Below are 24999 nucleotides of genomic sequence, written 5' to 3'. Positions count from 1 at the left end.
CACCACGCCGACCAATGTCTCCGCACGGATGACCTGGTTCAGGTTGGATGGAACGGACCGCTTTCGAGCTTGGGTTATTCTCCCCCTCCCTTTGATTGCCGGGACGCGCAAATGCCGAAGACGACTTAGCTCGCCAGCAGCCGCTTTATAATAGAGGGCCTTCCCGCTGCTCCCAGCTCGAGAGCCCTCTCACCTTTTCACAGGGTCGTTAGCTCCCCCTGTTGTCAGACCCTAGGCAAGACGACAGTTGTATCAGAATAAGACATCGTCACTAGCCACCATTGCCACTATCAACGCCTTCAAGATGGATAACTCCCACTTCGGCACCCCTAGCAAGGAATGGACGGACTACTCCGAGGCCCACCCGGGCCTCGACATGGACTCGGACGGCTTCTCCGACTCCGTCGACTTCCCGTCGCCGACAGCCCTCCGCGACGTCGCCAACGCCGTCAAGGCCGCCTCCTCCAAGGCGCTCTTTGCGCGCGACGGCCTCGCCTCCAAGGTGACCGTGACCCACCACAGCATCCCGACCAGCGACGGCTCCTCCATCACGATGCGCGAGTACCGGCCCATCATCGCCGCCACTACCCCCGCCGCCGCCGCCGCCGACGATCCCCTCCCCGTGTACGTCTACTTCCACGGCGGCGGCATGCTCCTCGGCACCGCCGACGGCGAGGCCTGGAGCTGCGCCACCTGGGCGCACAGCCTGGCCGGGGCGGCGACCCCGGCGGCGGTGCTGCACGTGTGCTACCGGCACACCCCCGAGGCGACGCACCCGCGCCAGCACGACGACGCGTGGGACGCCTTCGAGTGGATCGTCGCCAACGCGGCGGCGACCGGCGGCGGCGCGCTTCCCGGCGTTGACCCCTCGCGGCTCGTCGTCGGCGGCGTGTCTGCCGGGGCGTCGCTGGCGGCGTCGGTGGTGTTCCGGGAGGCGGCGCTGGCCAGGAGGGAGGGCCGGCCCGGGAGGGTCGCGGCGCAGCTGCTCGTCATCCCCTGGCTCGTGCACCGGGACGCGTACCCGCTGCACCTGTTTGCTGACCCGGATAGGGCGTCGTTGCTGCAGTGCGAGGCCAGCCCGACGCTGCCGAAGCCGAGGTATGACATGTTCACGGATCTGTGCCAGGTGCGGGATCCCCGGGATCCGCTGATGAATGTCGCGCTTGCGGAGGAGGAGGAGCTGCGCGGTACGCCGAGGACGGCCATCGTCGCTGTGGGTTGGGACATGTTGAGGGATGAGGCGTTCATCTACGCTGGGAAGCTGGAGAGGCTGGGGTGTCCTACCAAGAAACACATCTTCCCGGGCCTGCCCCATGCGTTCCGAAAGTACCCCGGTTTGCCGTCGAGTGTGAGGTGGGATGAGTTGATAGTCGAGTCCCTCCTGTGGTGTCTTGACGAAGGTGCCGAGGGGTCTACCCCTGGGGATTGGAAGATCGAGGTCCCGGAGCAGTATCGGTAGAAGACATAGACTGTATTTACGCGAATTCATAAACTTTGGAAGAGCTCCTGTTCAAGCTACCTAGTATGTTGATCATTCCATGACCTCCTTTCCTTTCGCCTAGGAGGAAGTGGTTTCAGTCGGTTGTCCTACTAATCCTTGACTTAGAGTATACGATTGAGAGGTAGAATTGCACCGTGGACTATCTACCGGTCAGGTGTCAATGACAACAACCTAGAATACAAAGAAAAAGAGAGTTGCAAGAATCCTGAGAGAAAGCTATTCTACCGATTAACAAGTTATCATTCCCCTAGCATTAAAAGTCCGAGGTCGCTAAACCCACGATAGCAAGATGAGTTCCACCATCCTTCGAAGTCCTCAGGCGTAGTTTCAACCCCAACCCCTCAACAATCCACGGCAAGGCCAACTACAACCAGGCCAATTACAACCAGTTCGGCCTCCTCACAGGCATATACCTAACCAGCTCCCTAACCCCAATCGCACCACCCCCCCGACCAACCACCACCTCCTCCCTCGCACCCCCCACCCCAGCAGCAGCCAACCCCCCCCATCCCAACACTGCCCCCTACCTCCCCCAAGTTCAACTCCGTAACATCCACCCCAGCAAGCCGAAACATCCAATACTTTCCCGACGGCCCCGCCCCGGCCCCGGCCGCCATCTACCCCACCCTCCTCTCCGAGTGGTTCGGCGTGCCTCCTCCGTTTCTGGTGTCCATCCCCCTCCGCCTAGTCCTCGCTCCGCGGCTGCCGGCGTTGCGGAGGCGGGTCACGGCCTCCCGGGCGTCCCTTGTCCCGAGGGGAATCTTTGCGACTTGGGGGAATTTGGCCCCGTAACCCAGCGGGGCTCTCCTCTGCGTCTCGTCAAAGGTGAGGCTTACCGTGTGCCGCGCCGCCCGCGCGTGGCCCGGGTTCTTGCGCGCCTCGGCGTCCCACTTCCGCCGCACGCGATCCCAGTCTTGGCGGATCAGCTGGGCGACGGCGCCGATGCGGACCTGCTCTTCCTCGAGTTTGGGGGGTGCGACTTGCATTCGGGTGTTGAGATTTGTGAGGAGGTGCTTTCTGAGCCAGAAGCTGGCCGAGAGGCCATGATCCGGCATGTTGGCAGGCAGAAAACAGTAAGAGCCAGATGAGTTTGATTCCTGGGTCCCAGAGTTATCGGAAATAGTCAACCAAGTTAGTAATGTTAGCTTCGAGGTCAGTTTCTCTTGTGGGATTTCGGACAAAGAAAACAGGGTGTTTTCCTCGGGTTTTAAGGGAATTACAGGTCTGCTAAATTCACTGATCAAAAGCAACCGTCTTTATTCACCGTCTCGGAGTCTATAGTAAGGAAACTGAAACCGCTACAGGCTGGTTGCACAAGTAAGAGAACAGTGATATGCAACAGGACAAGTGGTTTTGGCTTGGGACTACCAGCCAGTGGACACGCCATCCTGTCAAACCAATACCATGGCAGATTCGCCTACCCCCGACTGCGGCTAAAGATGCAGTGTGTTGTCTGTCTCTGTCCCTTGGATCTCAAGTCAGAAAGGACCCAGCTGATGCGCTCTTGCTGGTCAGGGGTGTTGACAAGACCAGCACAGGGCGAGAAGGTAAAAGCCCCTAGATATCGTTGTCCACATCACACAAGCTATAATTTGGGTCGACGGATAATTATTGATTGATATATTTGGTTGGGATTGATACTGAATGGCCGGAACACTGTGCACGTAAATCCCCTGACTAGGAAGCCTGTGCCCATTGCGGTCCAGCCCTTGATAACTCTGTGGAGCGATGTCATCTTGATGCGTGGGAAAGTAGGTATGCGCGGGTATCGGAAAGGAGAGACCCGACCAACTTAGGAGACAGACTGGGGGCTGAGAGAAGCGTCACCCAAGGCGAGAGAGCAAGCGCAGAAACGACAATTGGAAGACAGAAACAATACCGAGATAGAAGACCAAGCCCATTTACGGCCCCGGATAGCCCATCCTACACAACTTATCCATTACCACTTACACAATAGGAGCACAAAATCAGCGTACATATTCCACAAAAGCACTTCCACAAAAGCCCCAAAGAGAGGAAGATGAGAGGAAACGTGAAAGTTCGTCGACACATCATCAGTAACAACAACCACCCCATCACAGCTTCTCATCCCACTCCTCCTCCACCGACCCTTTCACACTCGCCGGATAAGACCGATGAGAACAAACCCCAGCCCGACAAAACGTCACCTTCTTCTTAAACAACCTCTCACTCTTCACCCCCCTCACCACCGGCCCGCCAACAGCCTTCAGAACCGCCTCGACGTCCCCAACGACCTTCTCCCTGGCCTCGGCGTACATGACCCGGGCCCTCCCCAGCGTCCGGGCCCTCACCCCCTCGTCGGCGAGCTCGTCCAGCCTGACGGCCAGCCGCGCCGGCATCTCGCGCCTCTCGGGCCCGTCGGGCGCCGCCGCGCACGCCGCGTCCAGCTCGCGCCACCGCGCCTCGCCCATCAGGCGCGCGTGCGCCGCCAGCACGGGCGCCATGCGCCGGAGGGCCGCGAGGTCGAGGCACGCGCGCTCGCGGAGGCGGGCGAGGGCACGCGGGGACGGGCGGTAGGGGACGGGCGGGTGGAGGGTGCGGAAGAGGAGCATCCCCAGGAGGCGGCGGATCAGGCGGAGGAGGATGGGTTTGGGTTTCTTGGAGTGGACGAGCTCCTTGTTGAGGAGGGTGAGGATTGCGCCGAGTCTGAGGTCGATTGACTCGATGGATGAGACGATGGAGTCGATGAGGATGGTTGGTTTGTCTGGTTGGGTGCGATGGGGGAAGCTTGTCAGTGCTGTGCTTATGGGTAGCCTTTCCTCTTGTCCTGGGAACCGACGTCTAGCGGATCGGAGAGGATATACAAAGACCATGGGGAAAGCGGGGAGATGGCCTGGGAGTAACTCACTAGTATCCTTTTGCAGCATATCAAGGTAATGCCCTAGGTCATCACATATCTGCTTCTGTTCATAAAACTGGTTCTCGATGCAGTCGAAGGCGGCCTCGGTACCGCAGTGGTCGTGGGATGGGTCCTCAACCCTCTGCGTGATTTTGACCAACTAGCACCCTCATAGTTTAGTATGAGCATCAACTTCCCCTTGAGCATCAAGCCGAGATCGAATGGGCATCACTCACCTTGCTGAGGACCTTCTCGACCGTCTCCGCAGGGCCCCGAAGCGGTGCTGCTAACCCCGGAAGCGTCCACCTCGCCACCTTGTCGTCGTGCGGCTTATCCGGATGCACCAGTGACCTATATAAGTGTTGCGCTAGGCTTCAGCAGCTAGTCACCGGATATTTGGGGGGGAGGTTTCGTGAGTCTCTGCGTTTCTGCTTACCAGAAGACAGGCCGGCTATCCTCGTCGAGGCCGACAGCGGCGCCAAAGCCGTCATCGACTAGGGCCGACGAGACAAAAGGGTATAGCTCGTTGAACAGCTGCTCATCGGTCTTGCGGGTGCGGTACGATTCGGCAGTGAAGATAACCTGGGCGAGAATTTGACTAGTTTAGTCACGCGGTCAAGTCCCCAAGGGGGATGGATGGTGTTGAAGAAACGCGTCTAGCAAGGTGCCTGTCCACGAGGTGCTGACCGGCAGGCACAGCTCTCATGTACCTGGATGGCCAGCAGCGGGGCAGCGGAAACGGAGTGCGGGCTCACCTCTAGGGGAACAAAGACCTTGCCCTCCTGATTGGAGTTTGCAGTGGTATCGCTGGGGACGGCATCAATAGTCCATCGAGATGTGGGACCCCTCTTGAGGCGAAAGAACTCGGCCAGGGCAGCATTATGATCAGCCAGCTTGGCCAGTTCGGCATAGAGCCAGCACTTGAAGTGCAAGGGAAGCAGCTGCTCAGGGTCCGCGAGAGGAATCATGATGAGGAGGGGGTCCGGATGACGCCCTTGAGCCACTGTGGCACTGAGAGCAAGGAATATATGAGAGACTCGGGGAGTGTGAAGCGGGAGTGTGTGTTACGGCTACTGAATAAGAGTCAGATGGCCTTCTAATTGGCTTCTATGTCTCAGAAGCTGGAACTGTCGCGATCCAAATCCCGGGTCAACGAAACTATCTCGAGATGGAGAGAGAGAGAGAAAGAGAAAGGAAAGAGACAAGCCGGAGAAGAGAGAGATGGGGAAGCCCCAGGCATAAGGGGGGCGAGTGAGTTTCGAGGGATACAAAACAGCTACAACTGGGTACCTTGGTAGCTCGAGAAACTCAGTCCGGGTCCGAGTACCTGGCGGTCTGTACATGTGGCCCCGGGCATGACTTAATGATGGCATCCTCCATGAATGCTGGTGGGAGAGAGCGGAAAAGTTAACTGGCGTATGAGAAAACAGAGTTCCGGGCCCGCGTGATTTGCGTCGAGACAAAGGGCTGTGAGCGGTCCAGAGCCGAGAGCCTCTGAGTCCGGCGAGCAGGTGCATGCGGCAACTCCCAAAGTCAAAGAAGGCGGGGTGTTGGGCGAGTTGGAGCAAAGATGGAGCGAGCTGGAGCGAGCAAACACGCCTGGGTTTGTAATTAACGCTCCTCTCGGACACCGGAGAGCCAAATCACGCTGCAAGCCACATTGTTCGGTCTATCGAGTTGAGGTGTCACAATCCCCAGAGGCTAATCCGAGTCGCTGACGATGATCTGTTGGAAGCTTATCGATGAATCTGGGGCTTGGCATCGGGACAGCATTCTATCATGAAGGTGGGTGTGACTGCATCTTATTCGCATCCAACAGCATCAGCCATAGTCGCCATCAAATGAGCGTCTCTCGGGAACGGGACTAGGAAGCCAGAGAAACCATCATGACTGGATTAGCCGGACGGAGGGACGGGAATGCATGGTGTATGGGTTGGTCGGACTCGGGATTTTGATCGGCCGGTGAGAACCTTCCTCGCGCATCTCCATAGTTTGATTGTGTGTGTTGCCTGTGTGCGCGTGAGTGTGTGTGTTGTGTGTTCAGCCGGGTGACCACTCATGGATGTCTCATTATCGATAATAGCCACCGACGTAGGTCGGTTACTGTCAGCTGATACAAGCCCAATTCAGGCAGAGCACGAGATGGTAATACAAGAACCGGTGAGGCTCCAACCGGCGACGACACCCCTCCAACGAGCCAACCGAGTGATATGCCACCAGTCCGTACGCCGAGTCCCGAAACACAGCCCCTCCTGCGCGATGCGCAATACGCCAAACCTAATACAATGGAGTACAGAAAGGGCTCCCCTCTTTCCCTACTTCGTTCTTGCCCAGCGCCTTCCACCGCGATTAAAGCAAGCCGCATTTCCGCACTAGTCCTCCGTCTCCATGCCCTCGGCCACCTCATTGGTACTACCCTCTTCGTCGCCATCGGTCAGTTCTAGAATCCTCGCGTACTGAACCGTCAACCGCTGCAGTTCGCGGAATTTCCCTAGAGGCGGCCGTTAGTTATCCCGCCATGTGTGTAACGTGTGTGTGTGTGTGTGAGAGAGAGAGAGAGAGAAAAAGAGAGAGAGAGAAAAAGAGAGAGAGAGAGAGAGAGAGAGGATATGGGGGTGCGTAATTACCTAGGATCATCACCACGCCCTTCAGGAGCTCTTTTCGATCCCATCCGCAAATGACATCTCCCTTGCTGAACCAGCCCTTCCCCTCGTCGGCCGTCGCGCCTTCGGGCTGTTCCTTCTCCCGTAGGACTCCGCCTAGCAGGCTGTTGAGAAGCTCCTCTACTTTCCCTCGGAGCCCCTCTGCGCCGATTCTCTTGGCGTACATGAACAGGTATAGGCGGAATTCCTCTCTGGACTCCAGAGACAGAGCGCCAGCAATGCGATTCTCGAGGTGGGCGATACTGACACTGCTCTCAAACCCTTCGAATCCTTCCCTAGAGAGGAGAGCCTTGATGAGGCGCTGGAGCGTGTATGCACGGCCCTTGAGCAGGAACTCGGTCGTGGTGTGGCGCTCCAGGAAGGGGATAATGCCAGCCGACACGTTTGTCTCGCCATCCTCGGCAGCTTTCGATGCCGTGGCTGGGCCCACAGCCGTGGATTGCAGGGCGCTGATGGACGAGTCGTTGCTGTTCCAGTACTGACTGCCAACAGCCCACCATGACTCGGATAGGCGCTGCCACGCGTACAGGTCGGTCGCATAGTAGTATCCATCCCCGTTGCTGAGGGTGACGACGATGCTCCCCTTGCTGTTCAGGTGAGCCGAAGTGACGCCGGGCGCGGGCGTTGCGCCGTGTGGGGTGAGTGAGGCCGTGGCTATCTCGAGGATTGGCCCGAGAGAGATGGGGGGGTGTGGCGAGGACATGGTCTTGATATTCCAGACGTAGCACATGCCAACAGCAGTGATGCAAAGCAGCAAGTACTCGCGGCACTCCAGAAATACTGGCTGCGACTCCAGCACGAGAGCATTCATGAGCCTGCGGCCTGCCGGAGTCCACACGTGGATGCCGGCGTCTTCGCAAGCAGCCGCCCAGAAGTTCTTGTTTCCCGTCACAAGTATGACGGCCCTCGGCAGATAATCGTGCCATAGCGTGACGCCTCGTTTGATGGCGCTTATGCGTGACGGGTCTCTAACCTGAGCCGGGTTCTTTGCTTCGAGGACAATGTTCTCAGGGACTCTGGTGGCATCCTCGAGTGTGCTCTCTCCCTGGAGAATTCCTTGCTCGAGGGGCCGGAGGATGTGTGATCGGATTTTCGGCACCGCTAATCTCACCTGCGACACAGAGATCGCAGGATTTAGGACGGCCGGTCTGAGGAACTCTGGCGTCGGAACAACCCCGTGGCTAGGCGCTGTCAGGGGAGCAGGCTCGACGCCGTCGACGCCGTTTGTCATTATGGCGATAGGTCCCGTTGCCAGACGCTTGCTAGGTAGGTCTTCCTCGTCATTCCCCTCTATCGCAGCAGCCTTTCTCTTGTTCCCAAGTAGCATCGCGGCAAGGCCACCTCTTGGCAGTCCCTCAAAAGGCTTGCTAAGATCAAGGATCGTCTGCGGTGCGTCGTTCTGGGCCGCCTTGGCCGAGCCAGCCCCAACGAGCTGCGACTGCGGTAAGGACGATGTCCCCGTTCCTGAGCCAGATACTAGAAGGGGAGCAACTCTCTTCTTGCCGTCTTTGGTAATCGTGACTCTCGACTTCAGGGCTGCTATCCGCTCGGCCGTCTTGTCCGCGCTCTCTTTCTTGTCCGTGCTGTCCTTCTTATCCGCGCTGTCCTTTTTTTCTGCGCTCTCCTCGGAAGGAGTCTCTTTGCTCTGTTCGTCATCTTTGTTCGTCTCGCTGCTCTTCGTCGCGGGTTTAAACCCATTAGTGGAGGCACCAGCTGAAGCAGCAGCGTCCTTCTCGGCCGGTTGGAAGTCGCCCATCAGAGCGCCCATCCTCGACTCTGCCCCACGCAGCTCGCCCGCCTTGCTGTGATTCTCGAGATGCAGAACGTCGATATCTTCGGCGATTCCCATGCCTTTCCTCGAACCTCCATACTTCTGCAGTGCCCGGTCGTTTTCCTCCGACTTGGCAACCCAGCCCAGCTCGCCGACGTCAAACTTGACGGCAACAATACAGCCGTCGAGGCTGGAGGCGAATAGCGTCTGCCCGTCGGGGGTCCACGCAAGATCGGAAATCGACTTGGATGCCAGATCCTGGAGAATGACAAGCGGTCTAGAAGTATTCGTGTTCCAAATGCTGAGTGTCTTGTCTTGCCCTGCTGACGCGATGACTGTAACAAGGCCAGCGGAGCTTTGGCCGTTGTCGCTTGCGCCGTTCTCCTGAGGCTTCTTCGTGTAGAACAAGCGGGGGGAGAACATGCACACCTCAGTGGGGCCCTCGTGGCCGATGAGATTGATCTCGCTATCCCATCGCGTCCGCTCTATGATGGCCACCGAACTGACGGGCCCGTTCACGGCGTTGGCCGCAGCGATGTGGTTACCGTCCGGTGACCAGCTACACCTCCGGAAATACGTAGTCAGTGGCGAGCTCTTAAAGGGCGCACTGAGGGTGGTCTCCAGGACAAAGTTGTTAGCCATGTCATGCTGTGTCGCATTGGGAGCCGGGGGAGTAAAGCGGAAGATCTTGATGGTCCGGTCGTCGCTCGCGGTAGCGAAGTATTTGTTGGCGGGGTCGAAGGTAATCCCCTTGACGTGGCTTTGATGGACGGCTAACGTCTTGAGCTTCTCGAAAGTATGCCCCGACCAAACCACCACCTTGGAATCCAGGCCCACCGACACCAAGAGGGAGTTGTCCGCTGACCAAGCGAGGTCTTGAACGTCATTCTCGTGCCCGACGAGGCGCTTATATGTCTTCCAATTCTCGACCGGAGGCGGCTCATTCGTCCCTATTAACGCGGTTAGCACCCAGCCAGTGGTTGGCAGATTCGAGACAGCCTACCAAACGAAGCTGCATGGGATGGTGGGTTGCTGTCGAGCTGATAGATGCAGATGATTTTGTCGTCGGCGCCGGATGCGAGATACCGGCCATTTGGCGAAAAGCGAACGGAGTGGATGGTGCCTAGGTGGTGGCTCATATGGCACAGCTGTCGAGGTTTCTTGTAGCTGGGGTTTTCGGAGTTATAAATCGATTCGGTCGACCATACTCGGACATGCCCATCTAGGTTCCTTAGCAAAGCACCTAGTCAATGCGCATAACAATGCAACGTACCTCCGCCGGCGGTGGCCAGCCTAGAGCCGTCGGGAGAGACATGACAGCTGTACACCTCGAAGTCCTTCTGCTCCCCTAGAAGTTGCGAGAGGGATTGTCAGTTAATAATTGGGTAGGTTCAGATGGCTGATATACTAACCACTATGGCTCAGCCATGAAGGTTTGATGAGCTGCATATTGATCTAGTGCGGCCAATGTGTGCTGTGACCATGTCTGAATGCGATGCTAGGACGATATTTAATGGTTCCTAGGAAACAGCGATGTTCGTGATGCGTCGCGCTTGGATCCTACTCGCGACGGCACTAAAAAGTTCTAGCGCAAGCTGGAGCTTAAGATTATACGTAATTGAATATGCAACGAAAGAAATACTCCATTACCCATGTACAGTACATATACAATTATCCGAGCCACGTTGTATGCTGTTATCCATTTCTAGGCGTTCCATGTAAACATGCAACCAAACGGCTCTGGGATGATAAATAACAACCTAGCAGTTCATAAACCTCCCTTCCAGCAGCCCCTGAAGCAGCTTTTACTTTTGAGGATATATAAGAGGTCTCAGAGGAACCCTAATCCCGTCTTTCGGGCTGAGATGTGTTCGTCACAGAGAACACCTCTTTGGTTCGCGATGGTAAGCTCTGATGGCTGGTCTACTTCCTTGCTTTGCTTGCGAAGTGATGGGAGAGGAGAGGCTGATAGGGAGCAAGGCAAGAAAATTGTTCAACAGAGGGACTCATCGGGGCCCGTGCAAAAACAAACGACTCAGCCTATCACTACAAAATCCTAGCTACATACAGACATTGCCCCATGTTACCCATCCCTAACAGCAAGCAGAAAGTCCCAGCGCCCAGTCGTGGTACGATATCCATCCAAAGAAACAAACAGGCAGACAGACGCAGATACACCAGGCGCCGAAACGGAGCCCGGGAATAACTGGAACTAGAAGAAACTCATACGCGCAAACTTGGACAAGGCACTGTTTACTTTGCCGCAGCGGCCTTCTTCGCTGTCTTGGGCTTGGCCTCAGCCTTTGGCTCCTAGGGTCGGGGTCAGCGAACTCTCTCGGACACCATTAGATCTGTGGCGAATTAAGATCCGAGAGGCAGTGGGAGGGAGGTAAGGGGAGGTAACTAGAGCAAAACGACAAGTGTTTGTTGTTGCTGCTGCTGCTGCTGTTGTCCCATGGGCCACACCAAGAAGTGGAGCAGCAAGGATGGCGCAAGAGAAAAGCGCGACAGAAACACGGCAAGAGAGAAAAAATGGTCGGCGAACGCATACCTTCGCAGCAGCCTTCTCTGCCTTCTTCACAGGGGCCTTCACGACAGCCTTGACCTAAAATGCGGTGAGAAAAACGCGCTATATGTGGGGGGTCTCTCGCGGACGCGCCATGACTGATATGTCATACCTTCTTGGCCGTAGTGCTCTCCTTCTTGGGAGCCTTCTTCTTGGACACACCGGTGGGCGCAGTGGCCGCCTTCTTGGTGGTCTTCGGCTTGGTGGTGCGCCTGACAGCAGGGGCGGTGTCGACGGTGGGGAAGACGCGGGGCTTGGAGTTGCCCGTCTGCGAGCGGGTGCCTTCGCGAGCCATTGCGCAACGCGTCTATGTCTGTCCGATTGCCTGGTCGCCAGTGTTAGCACACAAGGTCAATGATGACAACTTTGAGGAAGGCGAGGGAAGATGCTGCAACGCGGCGCGAAGCAATATCAGCCGATGCGCCTGCTCTTCCTGCGCCTGAGCGCGACTGACCTAGCGGACTGGAAAATGCGGCGAAATTTGAGCGGAGTTGCTCAAACGCGATAATAACCTTTGCAATGATAGCTTGGGATAGGAATATCGAAGGAGAGTTTGGATGGCGTTGGGAAGTAGAAGAGTTGGAAGGTGTGGAAGAGGGAGGAGGGATGTTGTCGCGAAACGAAACGTCGCAACGGCGCAAGCGGGAGAGGGAGAAAAATAACGGGGTTGGGGCGACCTCCCCCCCTCCTGCTGTTGTTGCCGCTGCCGCTGTCGCCTGAGCTGGCAGGAGCTTTTTGTTGGCTTAGAGAGCTTCTTCCCCAGATTTAGGCTCCCCCATCCTCAGCTCTCAGCGGGCGGCCAGCTTTGCCGCCCAGACTGGTCTCTCTCGCCTCGTCTGAGCATCTGCCACCTTTCATCTTGGATCGCTTGCGCCCACGAGTCCTGTCTATTCCCGCCGCGCGCATTCAAGCTGTCCATCTGTTCCTGGTTTGACCCTAGATGAAACAGTAGAGGTAGCTTTTCCCGGCTTTCAACGGCAAATCACGATCTCCCCCTCATGCTGAAGCCCCGGGTTCTGGCTTGTACTTGCGATTGCGATTGATTGATCCAGCCCCTCGTCATACGGCAGGAAATCCCTGGTCTTCATGGTGTCTGCAATTCATGGGCCGCAGAATCCAAGCGATTAAGAAGCTGCAAGTCATAGCACGACATCCATGTTGACTGACGACTTTCGCGGGTCGAGGCCTTCCCCCCGGTCTCTCGGTCTTCTGACTTATTAGGTTGCTTCGCGCCTTTTTTCTTTTGGGGGGGGGGGGGGGGGGTTTTCTGCTTATCGCCCTCGTCTCCGTCGTCCGGTTCTAGCAAGTTGACTTGTGCCCGCTGACCATTTCTTTTCTTGTTGTGCCCGATTGCCACACAGATCATCCATGGCTGTGAGCGGTTGCAGGAAAGTTCAAGCATACGCGGTCCCCGCCGTTATTCCTGGCCACCTGGTGGGACGAGGAGTCGAGGACCCACCGGACGAGCCACGGACATCCATTTTACTATGCGTAGGTTTACCAAATTCAACCAAGCAGCGTCATGAAGCTATCTCAAAGCTCAGCCAGCCGATGGCTCTGTCCACCATCTAGTTATATCATGACGGCAGAAATAAGCCATTACGTCTTTCCGAAAGATTGAAGATTGAAGATTGAATTTATTCGTCTCACAACGCCGCTCCTCAGTCAATCATTCTGGGCAATGAGATCATTGAGACGAGACTCGCTTGCGCCACAGCTTTACACATTCGAGAACCACAGACCAAGGGCCTCGATTGTCGAGTAGCAACACGCGACCGGCTGCACTCAGCCCTCAGCCGCTCCAATCTTGTGGCCTGCCCATTTGGCGCAGATCATCAAATGCGCATTTCCCAGCCTCACCTCCTTTCCTAGAATTATCAACGTCGCATGCCGACAACTGCCACGGAGCGACGCGGTTTGTTGACCTCTCGCCAAGATGTTTGGACGCGGCATGTTTCGCTTGCTTCTCCTGCTCACCTCCCTGTTTCTGCTATACATTTCTTTCCCGTATCTGTACCACTTGGGCGATTATGTGCGACAAACGAACCCCTTCTCCGGCCAGAAGGACATCGAGCGGCCTTTTGTCGCCACCGAGACCGAACTGGCCTGCCTCAACGGTACCCCCATCCCGGGCGACCCCCACGATGATGGCACTGCCAAGCCCATACCCAATGTGGTGCATTTCATCTTCGGGCTGAAGAACCCCCTCTACCACCCGGGCGCCGGCCACTTCGACTTCCTGAATTACCTAGCCGTCCGCAGCGCCCTCGTTTCCCTCAAGCCCGACGCCGTCTACCTCCACTACACCTACCTCTCCGAGCCGCCCTCGCCCTCGGCCGATGCCGACCCGCTCACCAACCCGTGGGTGCGCCGCCTCGCCAACGACATCACCCTCGTGCACCACCCGCCCTGCGCTAGCGCGGCCCAGTACGCGCACATGAGCGACACCCTCCGCCTCCGCCTCCTGCTCGAGCATGGCGGCATCTACTTAGACATGGACACCTTCGCGCTGCGGCCATTCACCCACATCCTCGGTCCGCCGCACCCACGCGACACCGTCCTCGGCGCCGAGGGCGGTAACCGATGGGGGCTCTGCAACGCCTTCGTGGCCGCCCGCCCCAACAGCACCTTTGTCGCGCGCTGGCTGACCAGGTACCCAGCGGCCGACGACGCCTCGGGCGCGGCCGACCTCGGGCGGGCGTGGAACTACCACAGCGTGCTGCTGCCGCGCGAGCTGGCGGCCAGCCACGCGGGCGAGGTATGCCCGCTCGCGCCGGACGCCTTCTTCTGGCCCACGTGGACGTGGCGCCACGTCGACTGGATGCACGCCCCGCTGGGGCGCGCCGCCGCCGACTTCTGGGCCGCCGAGATCGAGCGCCACGGCGGCGCCCTGTTCGCGAACCAGCTCGCCTACCACGCCTGGGGCCAGATGGCCTATGACAGGTACCTCAAGCGGCTGAACCCGCGGGTTGTGAGGGACAGGGACACGAGGTTCAACCTCCTTGTGAGGCGCTTCATGGAGGATGATCTGTAGGGCCGGGACCAGGACTTTGCTTTGCTCTGTAGGGCTTGTTGGCGTTTCCCTCGACGGACGAGCTGGCGCTTTATATGGGTTGTGTTTGGGAATAGAGGGAATAGGGAACTCTGGATACCCTTTCTACTAGGTCCTTGGCGTCGGGGGAAAAGGCGTAAAACCAAGGTTGGTTCTATTTTGTGGGACAGGTTGGACGGGTTATGGTCTGGAAAATTGTCGGCCAACTAGATTATGTCACTGCTTAGCTTGGAACAATATATATTACGTGTCCTGTGCATGCTGGCTAAATGTTGGGTCCGTCTAGTTTCGTCCCATGAACGCCTCTAGAGCGCCTAAAATACAAGGCCCAATCTATATCCCGGTTTCATAGCCATTTACTTCTAGGCGTGGACAAGACCCAGACTTCTATTTCCTCCCGAACGAGCCTGCGTCTCAATCAAACCAACTCCGGCACCAACCCAGAAAACTCGGCCGCCTCGCCGTATTGGGCGACTTGAGTGTGTTCAAGCAGTAGCTCGCGTGGTTCCGCGTCTTGCGGCCATCGCACCCGCAGCGACACCCGATGCCGCCCTCCTGCTCCGGCGCGAACGGGAAATCACCCAGCGCCTCGGATTCGGGCAGCTGCCGGCCCGGCGCGTTGGCCGGGCACTGGAAGTACCAGTCGTGCCGGTAGCCAAAGTCTTCAAAGTGGTGGATGCGCTCCGGCTCCACGAGCATGGCGAGTGCTAGCGCGTGCACTGCGGCGTCGCCCCACTGCGAGAGGTGTCAGAGTGGGTGGAAATAGGGGTGTTTTCGGGAGACATACCCGCTCAAAGTAAAAACCTCCAGTCTTGTCGAGATGCTCGAACAGATCCTGGTAGCCCCTGCCACGGAAGAAGTCGAGGCTCCCAATCTCAAAGTTGCTCCAGTAATGGCAGAGACTCCAGCCGTCGCCGTATCGGTCGCGGTGCCGGGCCCGGCTCATCATGGACCGAAACGGCCAGGGGAGCCACGAAGGGGTCATGGTGGCCTTCCACAATTCGGTGGTCTTGATGCGATGCCTCTCCTTCCAGTCGGCCACCTCGCGGAAGAGGCCGGGGCACGTCGAAGGCACCTCCCACAAGGCAATCGTGAACCCGTAGACCTTGTCGTGCTTGGCCATCTCCACGAACGGATCGTACGTGATCGAGCAGTGAAAATCGACATCCGGCTCGATTCGCCAGTACCACTTGTACTTCTTCAGGGCCTCGAGTGTGTAAAACTTTCTGGATGGCCAATTAGCCCGCCCATTCTTCTTCTTTCGCGCACTCTGAGGTTCCAAGCCACAGCGCCTTAAACCCACCCCGAATAAAATCGGCACATATGATGATATGTCTCTCGCCCCGCATACAGAATGCTCCTCTCCCCCTGCCTCCTGATGCTCTCCCTCGCGGCGTCCTCGTCCATCCAAGAAGGGAACGTCCACTCGTCGCGGGGGATCACCTCGAACACGGCCTCCCCGCTGACGGCGGCGTCCATGGCCTCGACGAACTCGGGCTCCCACGGCTCGTCGTTGAGGAAGACGACGGGGTAGTGGAACCAGCGGTTGAAGTGCCTCTCGACGCTCTGCACCGTCTTCAGCGCCCCCGCGAGCTCGCTGTTCCGCACCAGCATCACCAGCGCCGCGCTCTCGCGGCGGGCGGCGGCGGCTGGCTCCCGGCACCCGATGTGGAAGGGCTCGTCGAGCTCACCGCCGGGCCGGGAGACGGCGAACTCGCCCGTGTGCACGAGCACCTCGAGCAGGGCGGCGAGCAGGGCGAGGAGCAGGATCGTGGCCAGGCGCGGCCGCGAGAGCAGGCGAGCCAGCGAGAAGAACGACCGGGCGCCGGGGAGGCGCGGCGGGCTGAGGAGGCGCCGGAGCATGGCGGCGGGCCTGGTCAGGCGCTATGAGCGGCGAGCGAAGGGGGGTCGAGAGACGGACGGCGGTCGAGAGATACGGTCGCCCATGGGCGGGCTTAGAAACCCAAACGGGTCGGCCGCAGCCTACAGTAAAACCCATCAGTCTATGTTTTGTACAACATAGGGGCAGACGGTTAGACCATACATATACATACCTAAGGCACCACTCGTGTAGATCCTTCCGTCGAATCAAGGTTAGTGAGATGGAATTGAAGCTTCGAATTGAACAGCCGAGTGCTTGTAAGGTGCTCGTGTGAGATATTCACTCCCAGACCGCGGAAGGACCCAAGTCTCAGGGGTCGTAGAACGGACATGACGATGTCGCCAATGGCAGCTCTCCAGAGGGCCTTGTGGAGGCGTTCTCATCCAGCCAAGGAAATAGCCAGCTGCTCATCATTGTCTCAAAAACAGGCTAGCTTGCTGCTTCCCACATCCAAAATTACATAGTAGCTGAACGATCGACACTGTGGCAGATGTGCAACTTGGGGCAATGAATTGTGTGGAATGTGACTAGTTTTTGACAGCCGCGTCATCCCTGCGCAAGCGAATTGTGCCACCATCTTTCGTCCTCTCCACTCTTGTTCGTCAGAGGCGGCCGCTACTCACACAGAGCCCTCCAAATATCGACTCTCCATTGCCTCGATATGGCTGCGAACTGCGACTTATAACACGAGGGGACCCCGGATACAACGACCATTCTGTTACCCAGAACGGCGGGCTAGAATTCCCTTCTCACCTGTCAAAGCCTGTGCCGTCCTCTCAGCCTCTGACGCCACAAGTCCATGGCGTTCGCTGAGGCTGAGAAATTCTTCGTTGGGGCTTATATTCCGTTTCTTGGCGGAGGAGAGGGGCTAGAAAAGGGGAAGCGTGGGCCTGCTTTTAAATCGGCTGGCCTGTTAGCATCTGGCGTACACAGCCCCGTGTTAGCCCGCAAATGAAGGAGAATAAACACGAGACGCGGCCTCGGATTGGGGGCTCAAGGCGGTGAGAGAGATTGTCTCACAGATCAGTGTAACATGATCAATCAATGGCATGTCAGAATTGTTACAACGTGTGCTGAGCAGTGTTTCCCCCGGCCCCCCATCTCCTTACATCCGCGCTATTCGTCTGTGCCATTTCGGGCTTATACACACACTTATCCGATGGATGAACTTCGAGAGATGGGCTTCGAGTATGCTTTCAAGACCAGCCTTCGCGTGGGCGTTGGTCGAGTGCAGCTTCTCGCCTGGACAGAATACGGCGGGCCTGCATTAAGAGCGGGACTCTCCAAAAGGGAGTGCCATACCGTTTCCCCCAAAGTTTTCGGCACAATTGCAAATAGAATGCCAACAGAAGTGAGATAGAGTTCACAAGAACGAGCAGCATGCTGCGCAAGACAGCCACGGCCGTTCAAGCTTCAAAGCTAATGATGCAGTCCATGTAGTTGTTGGCCGGCTTGAATAAATAACATGTCTTTCCCGCCCGTTTGCCCGACATCAGCAAACCCCGGGAGGATGTTGTGCCTCAGTATTCCGGTAACATGGACAAGGACAGCAGCATCTTTAATTTGGAATTCAACCATGACCGGCTCTTGCGGCGGAGGGGTCGGCGTCGGCGTCGTGCCGTCTCGTGGATTCGCTCGCGGCCTCGGGCATTTCTCAGGTTCATGAGGAGGCCGCCAGTCTTGCTGGTGCGAGTCACGAGGAACGTAATCGTCTCACTTCTCTCCGTCCTCATCCTGGTGCCGTTCCTGAGGCCCTCATATACGAGACCACCCCCCCACTACCTCGATCTTGCTAGCCGGTGCAAGGAACTCACTCCAGGGTGCGCAAATGTCGGCAAAGAAAAGATATTCATCAGCGTGACCTTGCACGGCAGAGATGGCTATCTGGGAAGGGGGCCGTGGGGGCATCGGGTAGTACAACTCGTTAGCATCCTTGGTCCGGCCAATGTATACCTCAGCATCTACGAAAATGGCAGCGGCAGGTACGGAAAGGTCGCGCTGGAATACATACGACAGAGGATCGAGTGCCGCCACAGGATCATCAGCGACGAGCATGTTTCGCTGGCCGGCTTCCCCAACGTCACTCTTCCAGACCGATCCCAGCGGACAAAACGAGTTGCCTACCTTTCGGAACTACGCAATCGCGCCTTACGGCCCTTAGACATGCTCGACGGCGGAGACAACTTAGTCGTCAAGTTTGACAAGGTCCTCTTCCTCGACGACATCGCCTTCCGGCCTCTGGACGCCGCTCATCTGCTCTTCAACACCAACATGAAGCCCGACGGCCAGACAGACTACCTAGCCGCCTGCGCCCTAGACCACTCGAGCCCCTTCCACTTCCACGACGCCCACGCGCTACGAGACGCCGACGGCTTCGCCAACACCCAAGCCGTGTTCCCGCTCTTCAGCAGCCAGGGGCGCGGGCTCTCCCGCGCCGACATGCTCTCCGAGCGGGATGCCGTGCGGGTCAGGTCGTGCTGGAGCGGCATGACGGCGGTGCGGGCGCGCCACGTCCAGAACACGGCCCGGTCGCTGCCGGACGGGGACTTCCGCGCCGTCGGCAGGCACGTCATCGACCCCGCGCGCCCGACCAACGCCACGGTCCCCGTGCGCTTCCGCCACGAGCCAGAGGTCTGGTTCGACGCCAGCGAGTGCTGCCTCTTCATGGCGGACATCGCTCAGGCCGCCGCCTCCGCCGGCGGCGAGACCACCACCACCACCATCGCCGGGATCTACGTCAACCCGTACGTCCGCGCCGCTTACTCGGACCGGACGCTGCACTGGCTCGCCGTCGCGCGCTACTGGGAGCGCTTGTTCGTGCTCGTGTTCGACTTCCGGGCCCTCTTCGGGCTGGCGGCTGCTGACGGGAACCCATACCGGGACGTCGTGGAGGGCCAGAGGTTCGGCGAGGAGGTGTGGGACTACGACGAGGGCCGGTGGAGGCTGGTGGAAAGGGTTGGCCGCCCCGGGCTCTTCTGCGGCATGCGGGGGAGGCAGCTGATCGATCAGGGAGGAGAGCGTGGCGGCGACGGTGACGGTGACGGGGCGCACGGGGGTATGCTTCCGGGACAGATGCCGGGGTTCTAGATTTTAGCGAAGGGATTCTGGAGTCAGGTTTGGGACAAGTGTATGCGCCGAGAATTCTGGGACGTCGCTTCACGGATATAAGACCGCTGTTCATTTTGTGACATGTTGCTAAGGTGCCTTACTAGGTATGTGAATGTGTTGGCGACCAGATTACTGGTTGCCAGACTTCGAAAAGAATCATTTGCGCCAGCATCTGCCAATTCGATATGTGGTTAGGTTACCTTAGTTTATGGGGGGTTATGGCGGCGGTGAAGTTCTACTAGGTACAGTACCCCTCACCTTGGTTTATTGACATGCGGCATGACTCACTCACCGTCCCTGCAATTACTCATATAACGGCGCACCACAACGAATGCATGCTCCGGTAGGACCTTGCGCAGGGAAAGTACAAAGATTCCTCCCTCTAATTGATGCAACACTTAGCCCCTAATTAAACCTCTGCGGGATTCTTTGCCGTTTTCTAACAAGATGCTGCCGGAGAGCGAGCTCAAAACCTGGCACCGCCATGTCAATGGCGTCAAATACATATGCTCGACCGATCCCAAGCTTGTCCAGCTCGACGCCCTCAACGCCGCCCTGGAGTCGGACTTGCTCTGGTGGGCCAAGGCGCTCCCCGAGGCGCAGCTGAAGAAGATTGTCGAGTACTCCTTGTGCCTTGGGCTCTACAGGGAAAAATCGGACCCACCGGGGAATGCTCAGGGTGTGTTGCTCTCTCGAGTGGCGCGCGTTGAATGGAGCCAGATCACTGACCTCGGTAGAAGACCCGAATATCGAGATGGTTGGTTTCGCCAGGGTTGTGACGGACTACGTCACGATAGGCTACTTGACGGACGTGTACGTGCTGGAGGAGCACCAGCGAATGGGCTTGGGGAGGTGGTTGATCGACTGCCTCGACGAGGGAATAAGCAAATGGCCCGAGATGAGGGGCTTTCTGCTCCTCACATCTGACCCCCATGCCGTCAAGCTGTATGAGAAGGCTCTTGGGGCAAGGGACTTGCGGAAGACGTCCCCCGACCTCATTCTCATGGAGAAACCGGGTGTCAGAGGGTCGAAAAAGCATGCGTGAGGCCATCAACCCCTTATCACTGTCTTCCCATATGCTCCCCCCATCGCCCTCCTCATTTCAATGGCCCGCTTGTAAGGTGGTGCTGTTGGAGACTGGACTGGGTCTAGAGAGACATGGTCGTCTGGAAGTCGGTAGGACGCCTCGGAATCAAAGGCAGAAAGATCGCCGCAGGCTATAAAAGGCGCTATCCACCGGATATCCTTGTGCTTGTCGACGGTTAGATCGTCAATCTCGACGTCAATGATTCCATCTTTGCCGGGGGTTTCCACAGCCGCCAGCGTCGAGTCCCACGCTCCAGTGTCGTAGTTTTGCATGAGCGTGTCAGCTATTATCGGCAATCTCGACTGCCTCTCCTCCAGCATCCTGGGTAGGCGACTGCCAACCCCGAGAGGCTCCTCTAAGCTGGCCTTGAATCCCTGAGGAGGCTGAAAGTTGATGCACACAATAAAAGCCTCTACGCTGCTCGCCCTCGAGGATCGTGGCTTGGCGACATGGACGTGTTCAAAGAAGATCTTTAGTTGGGCGTAGAGCACATCGACATTACGGCCCCTGAAAATCTTGGCGACAAACTTTCCACCCGGCTTCAACACGCACAAGGCAAGGTTCAGGGCGGCGAACAACAGCTGCGATTGCACATAGATGTCAAGATCGTGGAGGCCAGTGACATCAGGGGCGCCATCGCTGAGCACAAGATCGACCGGATGGGAAGCTTGTTGACTCCTTGTGCTCGGGTCATGGTCGGGGTCCAGAGCCTTGAGAAGAAGAGGTACAGTCGCCGGATGCGTGATATCGGCGCGCAGAGTGATGATCCCTGGAAGCGGACTTATCGGCTGTAAGTCGATTGCCACAATCTTGACATCCTTCCTCGGACGGAGGCCATCAGGTTGTGCGACCGAGTCCTGGGCCAGTTCTTGAGAGGGCTGCTCCGTTCCCGAGGCAAAGACTTGGAGCATCTGTTGACGGAACTTGGCTTCCCTGTCCTGCCAGGCAGATCGACCGAACTTCTCCCCTTTGATGAGGACTCTTGACAGAACTTGAGACCAACTCCCAGGAGCCGCGCAGAGATCAACTACTCTGGTGACATTTTCGAAAAGATTGAACTCTAGGAACCTATCAGTATGGCTTAGGCATATCAGGCTAACAAGGAGCCACCACAAACCTTCATCAAGCTGGAGCAGCTTGAAGGCACTTCTTGCGCGCCACCCTTGTTCCTTGGCCAATCTGTAGTAAGCGTCACGCTTATCCTTGGACGATTTCCCCATCTTGCTGCGGCGGTATGATTGGAATTCCTCTTTTTGAGTCAACAATTGGTTGCCAGTTGGCGTAAGCAGAGAATTTTCAGGAGGTGTTGTGGCTTGGGCCGTCGTAGGGCTGGATTAAGGTGTGGTCTGTGCTGTGGCGCTGAGGAAGCCCCGCATTGCCCCTGGCATTTCTTGGGACGGCCAAAATTTTCTTCGGCGATGCTGCATTGGAGGGTCCAAAGATCTAAAGTACTGCAGTGACGACGACCGTCTTTCCACGGGATCTACACAACCATGGATATGAACAAGAAGAAGCGAACGCTTCCCAAATCCTCTACGAACCCGCTGTCTAAAAAGCGCCGCAAGCTTCAACAAGCCGCCTCAGGAGGGAAGGCTAAGAAGCGCGTTGATGTCAACTCGCTGCAATGGCGGACTGTCGATGTGCCCGAGATGTTCGATGATGCGGAAGGCTTCTTCGGCCTCGAAGAAATCGATGGCGTTGATATTATCCGTGACGGAGACACGGTGCAGTTTGTATGTCACAAGATCACTGCTTTATTCCCAACTGCAACTAACCCCTAGGCCAGGTAACCGGAGAGCCGTCGGTAGATGACGGCGAAGAATTCGAGGGCTTCGACGACGAGCCAGAAGTCCCGCATACTGGCACGGCGGATACTAAGGAGGATACCCAGAAACAGCTCACGGGTCCATCAAAAGGAGCCGAGAAACAACCCAAGGGAGCCGAGAAACAACCCAAGACAGCTGAGAAACAGCCCAAGAGAGCCGAGAAACAGCCCACGGACCCCGCGAAAGGAACCGCGAATACAAAAGAGACCAAGGCAGGGGCCAAGGCAGAGGCCAAGGCAGCTAAGAAAAAGAAGGATTCGGCCGCGAAAACGAAGAGAGACCCGGAGCTAGAAACCAACCTGTTTTCGAAACTCGAGAACATTGAAGACCCGTCCGAAGACACAGATCTTTCGGCTTGGGCCCCCCTTGATCTGTCGCCACAAATGCTGACCTCGATTGGTGGCCTCAAGTTCTCCAAGCCCACAGCTATCCAAGCTGCCGCCATCCCGCAAATAATGGAAGGGTTCGACGTTGTCGGAAAGGCGTCCACCGGGTCAGGAAAGACACTGGCTTTTGCTATACCAATTGTGGAATATTGGCTTGCTCGTCACGACCAGAAAGAGAAGGAGGCCGCGCCGAGGCATCCCACGGCATTGATCCTCTCGCCAACAAGAGAATTGGCCCACCAGATTACGAACCACATCAGAGAGCTCTGCGCCGGCCTGCCCACGTCTCCATACGTCTGCAGCGTCACGGGTGGCCTGGCGGTGCAGAAACAGCAGCGACAGCTGGAGAAGGCAGACATCGTTATCGGCACGCCTGGCAGACTATGGGAAGTCCTTAGCTCCGGCAAAGCTTTGCTCAACTCATTCAAGGAAATCCAATTCCTGGTGGTTGATGAGGCGGACCGTCTCCTGACCGAAGGCCATTTCAAGGAAGCAAAAGAAATCTTTAGTGCCTTGGATAGAGTTGAAGGCGACGAGGATGACGAGGAGGAAGAGAGTCCGAAGGAAAGGCAAACCCTCGTCTTCTCTGCCACGTTTAACAAAGGACTGCAGCAGAAGCTGGCCGGCAAGGGCAGGTATGACCTGCTTGGCGAGACACAGTCCATGGAGTACCTCCTCAAGCGGCTGAACTTCCGAGAGCGGCCAAAGTTCATCGACGTCAATCCGGTGTCACAAATGGCCGAGGGCCTGAGGGAAGGCATGATTGAGTGCGGCCCCATGGAAAAGGACCTATATCTCTACGCAGTCCTTCTGATGCAGTCGAGGCGTCGGACCTTAGTCTTTACCAACTCCATCAGCTCGGTCCGGCGACTGACCCCCTTACTACAGAACCTCGGCTTACCGGCCATTGCAATTCATTCGGAAATGGCCCAAAAGGCCCGGATGCGTTCGATTGAGCGCTTCACGGCGTCCAAAGCGGGTGAGGCTGGAGCCTTCTCCATCCTGGTCGCCACCGATGTAGCAGCTCGCGGTCTCGACATTCCCGGCATCGAGGTCGTGCTGCATTACCACGTCCCGCGAACCGCGGATGCGTATGTGCACCGGTCCGGCCGCACCGCAAGAGCCCAGAGCTCGGGTCAGAGCATCCTATTGTGTTGCCCGGACGAGGTCACGCCCACCCGCCGGCTCGTGGCGAAGGTCCATGCCGCCGCAACGACAAAGGCCGCGAAAGCGGGCAAGGAGGACGGTGGCAAGTCAGCCACGTTCTTCATCCGCACCGTGGACATCGATAGGAGGGTCGTGTCGCGCCTCAAGGAGCGTGTCGTGATCGCCAAGAAGATCGCCGATGCGACGCTTGCCAAGGACAGGGGCGGCAAGGAAGACAACTGGCTGAAGGCTGCTGCTGAGGAGCTCGGGGTCGAATATGACAGCGAGGAGATCGAGAAGGCTGGGAAATGGGGCGGCAGGGGGAGCGGGAGGAAGCAAAAGGAGAAGGAGGCGAGGGAGCTGACCAAGGCCGAGCTTGGGGCTCTGAAGGCGGAGTTGAAGATGCTCCTCTCCAAAAGGGTGAATCAGGGAGTCAGCGAGAGATACATCACCGGCGGTGGTGTCGATATCGATGAGTTGTTGAAAGGCTCAAAGGGGGAGTTCTTGGGCAAGGTGGGACTCGGCATCGACGACGTATGAGGCTCCCAGGTCGTTCCGTTTAGTCTATAAATATTAGATACTTCTCCCAGGACTATACTTATTTGCAAGCAGTGCTGGGTAAAAATAATAAACGTCGTCCTGGTTCCAGATTAGTCTATTCTGCATTACCTGCGCCAACCAGAATATGAAGGGGCAAAAGTATGTACATACCTCCTGCGAGTGGGCATTTGAGTCGTGTCATTAGGTCATAGCAGATACTTCACTCCCCAAAACGGGACCAAATGGACCTTACATCGAGGAGAGTTTGGTGGCCGTAGGGTAGGAGTTGGTTTAAATCGTGGCACACGTCTTTAGAATTACCTGAGAGACTTTCATGTATATCCTTGTGACGGACGTTAGTTCATGACTCTGCCGTCGGTCGACTGTCGAATTAATCCAGCTACCGCGATGTAGTCTCCCTGCGCGTGCTCCGGGTAGAGCCATGCTGCTGCTGGATAATCGAGAGATCTTCCAGTGTCAGATATCACCAGTTCACTCGGGCGAGCTGCGCCTGCCTCCTTCGTAGAGAGAGAGCCAGCCATCCTGCCCTCACGTATTTCCCAAATGCAACTGGCGTGATCATCATGAATCATGTCGTCTGCTTCGAAGTA

General features: G+C 57.3%; 9 protein-coding genes across 9 annotated transcripts; 5 read left to right on the top strand and 4 right to left on the bottom strand.

The window, feature by feature from the left end:
* Positions 1-304: 304 nt before the first annotated feature.
* On the top strand, positions 305-1777 carry QBC33DRAFT_608558 (alpha/beta-hydrolase; the record flags this gene model as incomplete). Its single annotated transcript, XM_060432364.1, has 2 exons — positions 305-1522; positions 1607-1777. One exon carries the CDS (start codon positions 305-307, stop codon positions 1457-1459), a length of 1155 nt encoding a protein of 384 aa, XP_060287931.1. The 3' UTR covers positions 1460-1522; positions 1607-1777.
* Positions 1778-6803: 5026 nt separating this feature from the next.
* Positions 6804-10342, bottom strand: QBC33DRAFT_164261 (protein HIR1). The gene is made up of 4 exons (XM_060422260.1): positions 10208-10342; positions 10069-10143; positions 9799-10017; positions 6804-9745 (listed from the first exon to the last, which is right to left on the bottom strand). Exons 1-4 carry the CDS (start codon positions 10242-10244, stop codon positions 6870-6872), a joined length of 3207 nt encoding a protein of 1068 aa, XP_060287930.1. The 5' UTR covers positions 10245-10342; the 3' UTR covers positions 6804-6869.
* Positions 10343-10951: 609 nt separating this feature from the next.
* On the bottom strand, positions 10952-12083 carry QBC33DRAFT_163989 (uncharacterized protein). The gene is made up of 4 exons (XM_060422255.1): positions 11816-12083; positions 11474-11749; positions 11347-11400; positions 10952-11105 (listed from the first exon to the last, which is right to left on the bottom strand). The coding sequence occupies exons 2-4, from the start codon at positions 11654-11656 to the stop codon at positions 11049-11051; spliced, it is 294 nt and encodes a 97-aa protein (XP_060287929.1). The 5' UTR covers positions 11657-11749; positions 11816-12083; the 3' UTR covers positions 10952-11048.
* A 947-nt stretch (positions 12084-13030) lies between these two features.
* On the top strand, positions 13031-14736 carry QBC33DRAFT_163974 (uncharacterized protein). Its single transcript, XM_060422254.1, has one exon. It carries the CDS (start codon positions 13298-13300, stop codon positions 14393-14395), a length of 1098 nt encoding a protein of 365 aa, XP_060287928.1. The 5' UTR covers positions 13031-13297; the 3' UTR covers positions 14396-14736.
* Positions 14737-14827: 91 nt separating this feature from the next.
* QBC33DRAFT_575602 (glycolipid 2-alpha-mannosyltransferase) lies at positions 14828-16276 on the bottom strand (the record flags this gene model as incomplete). Its single annotated transcript, XM_060430844.1, has 3 exons — positions 14828-15148; positions 15201-15639; positions 15717-16276. The coding sequence occupies 3 exons, from the start codon at positions 16274-16276 to the stop codon at positions 14828-14830; spliced, it is 1320 nt and encodes a 439-aa protein (XP_060287927.1).
* Positions 16277-17743: 1467 nt separating this feature from the next.
* QBC33DRAFT_164040 (family 69 glycosyltransferase) lies at positions 17744-19646 on the top strand. The gene has a single exon (XM_060422257.1). The coding sequence runs from the start codon at positions 17832-17834 to the stop codon at positions 19380-19382; it is 1551 nt and encodes a 516-aa protein (XP_060287926.1). The 5' UTR covers positions 17744-17831; the 3' UTR covers positions 19383-19646.
* A 204-nt stretch (positions 19647-19850) lies between these two features.
* Positions 19851-20448, top strand: QBC33DRAFT_554876 (uncharacterized protein; the record flags this gene model as incomplete). The annotated part of the gene is made up of 2 exons (XM_060429564.1): positions 19851-20082; positions 20141-20448. The coding sequence occupies 2 exons, from the start codon at positions 19851-19853 to the stop codon at positions 20446-20448; spliced, it is 540 nt and encodes a 179-aa protein (XP_060287925.1).
* QBC33DRAFT_164118 (FtsJ-domain-containing protein) lies at positions 20392-21904 on the bottom strand. Its single transcript, XM_060422259.1, has 2 exons — positions 21608-21904; positions 20392-21550 (listed from the first exon to the last, which is right to left on the bottom strand). The coding sequence occupies exons 1-2, from the start codon at positions 21708-21710 to the stop codon at positions 20454-20456; spliced, it is 1200 nt and encodes a 399-aa protein (XP_060287924.1). The 5' UTR covers positions 21711-21904; the 3' UTR covers positions 20392-20453.
* On the top strand, positions 21848-24491 carry QBC33DRAFT_164003 (putative ATP-dependent rna helicase). The gene is made up of 2 exons (XM_060422256.1): positions 21848-22223; positions 22277-24491. Exons 1-2 carry the CDS (start codon positions 21984-21986, stop codon positions 24386-24388), a joined length of 2352 nt encoding a protein of 783 aa, XP_060287923.1. The 5' UTR covers positions 21848-21983; the 3' UTR covers positions 24389-24491.
* Positions 24492-24999: the final 508 nt, after the last annotated feature.

This window comes from Phialemonium atrogriseum (genome assembly GCF_030411735.1).
Source record: "Phialemonium atrogriseum strain 8032-3 unplaced genomic scaffold QBC33scaffold_2, whole genome shotgun sequence".
In the NCBI taxonomy this organism is placed as follows: Eukaryota; Fungi; Ascomycota; class Sordariomycetes; order Cephalothecales; family Cephalothecaceae; genus Phialemonium; species Phialemonium atrogriseum.
This window is presented reverse-complemented; position numbering and strand designations above follow the sequence as displayed.